Genomic DNA, 3812 nt, shown 5'->3' with positions numbered 1-3812 from the left:
TAGGTAAGGTCACTTGAGATGGCCATTATGCAGCACACTCAGTTGAAAGATGTAAACAACGGATTGAGTTGAGCCTCTCGTTTAAATAACATCAGTGCGGGGTAGTTCGCGAAGTGCGTCCAATCTGGGTCAAACTAGGACTGACGGAAACTGAGGAGCCATGCCTACTTGCTGAGCCTCAAGAAGGACGACACAGGTCGTGGGCTGCCGAATTGTTCTCAGAAAACTTACGGGTGGGGTTCCTTAAGTTTTGTTCTTTCGAAAGCCATTCCCTCCTCGAATATAGGACCAAGATATAAGGCCATGTGTGCAACAACGATCAGGTCCCATAACTGGCTTGTTCTCCCCTTAACCGTGAGTTAATCCACTCTGGTCTTCAAGCACGTCTTCAGCTAACATTCGCACCCCTGCCCTGCTAAAGTTGTGAGCCTTGAAAGTTCACCCACGTTAGTGAATGGATCTACTGTTGGCCTGAATTGACCTGTGTTTGAAGCACTTTAATCTCACTTGACTTTACTTCCTCCAAATCGGGACGTCTAACCTCTAAAAATATTGTCGCTTGGCAGCAAACATGTGAACAACGGGCTAGAAATAGAGCGGAAGGTTGCCGTCGGTTGCAAGTCTAATCTGACTACACGGAGAGAAGTAATACACCCGTTCACATATTAACCCAAAATCCAAGAAAAACCGGGTTCTGTTGGCAAGGTGTACCACCATATGCTCCTGCAATGCAGTCGCTTGGATGGCAGATGTCCGTTCACGACCCCAACGGCCACGTTTGAGGCAGCAAGAAAGCGCTGAGAAGGTCAACGGGGCGGTGGAGCGAAGATTTCAGTAAGATCTAATTGGAACCCGGTTCTGAGGGACTGACCTAAATCCCAGTTGGTTGCGTTTGTTTGGATACGGCAAAAATGGTATTCGCTCAAATGTCTTCTCGTAATCGACCTTGATTTGTTTTATAAGTGGTGTGAAAGATTTGCCGTGTATATAGGCTCAGTCTAGCGAAATGCACTTATTTGCGTACATCATGAGGGACCCCACTGAATCCCAGCTGAATCTCTCGTTTACGAGGTTCTTCAACAGGATGTGCTGCACAAAGGCCGTCTCATGTTTTAGTTGGTGCGATATTCGAGATATCGCATTACATTACAAAGTTGCTTCGCTCTTCTCGGGGTTCTGTTCCAGAGTTTCCGTCAACTTTACGTTCTAGTTGAACCCAAATTGATGGCCTTTGTACAGCATATTCTGTTGTAGAATATCATACTCGAGCGATTCAGTTGAGTCTCCCGTGAAAACCAAATTGCTAGGCAAATGAGTGTATTTATCTGAATCAGTCCAATTTGGGTTCATGTAGAAGTCGGGGACTGCGCCTACCTGATGAGCCCCAATAAGGGCGAAGGTTTGTTGAGTAATTGAAGAACAAACTCTTTGTCTAAGAGTCTTCAGCAACCTTGTAGGTAGTTTCCTTTGTGAAAATGATTTCTGATTGTGAAAAAAAAATCAAAAGTGTGACTGTATTCTATCATTATTGATATAGATCATTTAATAAAGGACAGCTGTACACAATGCGTGTAGAACACTAGAGCTGTACGCTATCGAGGACATCAGCTATGTCTGAAAGATGTGCCTCAAGATACGCCAAATAAACAGAATCAATCACCGAGCAGACAACCAGACTAGTGGTTTTAAGGTCAGTCTTGATTATGTGCCAGCCACTGGCTAGTCAGCATATCGTGTGTCAAAATAACGAGCGAGTTTACTTGAAGGCCGGCTGAATCCGGATGTACATGCCTTCTGTTTTACGCCATGCGACGAAATCACACGATCACTCAAGGTTTTCACCAGTACCAAGCTTCTAATTCACGGAAAGATTTTCGTTCATCGTTGACATCCTATCGAAAAAACCAAAATCTGGATTTGCAAGAACAATAGCCATTTGATTGTTAAGATATCAAAAGAAAAAATTATAAGGATACCCCATGATGTCCTTTCCTAAAAGAAGTGCTCGTTGCTTTTCCCCAGAATTTTCACCGGAAGACCTTTCATCAGTCAACTGATGACTTTCCACTAGTCTCAGTTCAGTTTACACTCCGAATCAGTTTGGAGACCATTGATTTCTGCTTTATTGTGCACTGTTTCTGTTTGCGAGACCTCAGTCGGCTGTAGATTAGAACACTACAGGTTGGTCTGTTCTGTAGCTTTCCCCAGACCAGACCTGAACTAACTGAGGGCATGAAACAGTGCTTTGTCTTGTTCCCTGTCTTGACCACCATATCAAGCGTTTGATTCTTTGAACCTATGCATTGAGATCCCCATTCGCAAGCTAAGATTACACTTTAAACCAGAAGCATCGAACTGAAATCGTTTGCTTTCGTGCACCTGAACAATAAGGATAATTTACATCCATTGCTAATTCCAAGATTAGTATATATGCAAAGCAGAATTCTCGCCATTGAATGTTTTTTTTTTGAAATCATATTAGGAACAGATGAAAGCTATGCTCGTGTCGAGCGTCATACGGTGGTCGCGCGACAAGGCATGCGAGAACACAACCCCATGTTTATAAGTGGTAGTAGGCAGAAACCAGACTCAAATGCAGTTGCATCACATTTGGTCGAAACCAATCATGTCTTCGACAAACAGTAAACCTTCGCTATCATACACCGAGTGCCTCTGAACCGATTGTGGTTGGTACGATTCAGACTACTATCGATTGTAGAGGTGACTGTGATCCGACTGCTGGACTCATAAGTCCAACCTGATTCCTTGACCCATTGACCTACCCCTCATCCAACCCCCTTCCTTTGATTCACGTGATTTTTGGTACCATATAAATTTAGAATGCATCAGCCAAGAGGAACAATAACATAAAAGTGAAGGTTCTCTTGAATCCACTGTGTCCATTTTTGAATCAACAGCCCTATCAGGTTAGGAATCAAGCAGGTTAGCAATACTGAATGGCCAGTGCGCAAATCCAAGCACTTAAATGTTTAATATCACCATTGGTAGCCATTAAAACAGGGTAACAACGAGTTCCATGCCACTCACACATAACTCAAAAACGGTTTCATTTTCGTCTCGCAAGGTTTTCAGATCAGCCAACCGGTGGTGTGGGTCTCTATCTTAATGGGATCTCGTACCAACACATGGAGTACATACATGTGTGGGCGTATGTGACGCCAAAACTGATTTGGCTCGAAGGAATATCAATAAACGTACGGCGAATTTTGTAAAAGAAACTCATTCACACATTGATTTGGATTTGAAAAGGAACTCAACTGGATTTTAGTCGAACATCGCTTTCATAATTTCTCTAATGCGATATTTTGAATATCGTACTTACTAGAAAATGAGGCGGTCTTATGTAGAACATTCAGTTGGAGACAGACATCATAAACGAGAGATCCAGCTGGATTCACCTTAGCCTGTTGGATAAAGGAATTTCACGAGATCTATGCAGTTCAGATTCAAAACGAATACAAGATTGACGGAAGCTCGAAGACTGAGCCTACCAGAGAGGCCCCAAGAAAGGCAAAAGAGGTCGTGGGCTGACAAGGCCTTTTCAGCAACCCTGTGAGTAGTGTTTATTCATTGTAGTCATTTAGCGAATATATACTCATTTGCAAACTAATTCGGTTTTCGAGAGACTCACCTGGAACCCACCTGAATCTCTCGTTTGTGATGTTCTCAGGCAACTGAATGTGCTGCAGCACGCCGCCTCATGTTTCAGTCGCTACGATATTCGAGATATCGCGACACATGTATATCTTTTTAATGTACTACTCATAAGGTTGCTGAAAATCCGTCGACAG

The 3812-nt window shown here is 43.2% G+C and overlaps 1 protein-coding gene across 1 annotated transcript in view; it reads right to left on the bottom strand.

Annotated features, from left to right (window-relative positions):
* Positions 1 to 1206: 1206 nt before the first annotated feature.
* The window catches only part of T265_03412 (hypothetical protein), a gene marked incomplete at both ends in the record, with an annotated part of 7863 nt that continues 5257 nt past the window's right edge, over positions 1207 to 3812 (bottom strand). The window contains 2 exons of the mRNA XM_009167896.1: positions 1207 to 1482; positions 3653 to 3733. Coding sequence (XP_009166160.1) covers positions 1207 to 1482; positions 3653 to 3733 — 357 coding nt within the window. The remainder of the gene's footprint in view (positions 1483 to 3652; positions 3734 to 3812) is intronic.

Source organism: Opisthorchis viverrini (assembly GCF_000715545.1).
Source record: "Opisthorchis viverrini unplaced genomic scaffold opera_v5_49, whole genome shotgun sequence".
Lineage (NCBI taxonomy): Eukaryota > Metazoa > Platyhelminthes > Trematoda > Opisthorchiida > Opisthorchiidae > Opisthorchis > Opisthorchis viverrini.
This window is presented reverse-complemented; position numbering and strand designations above follow the sequence as displayed.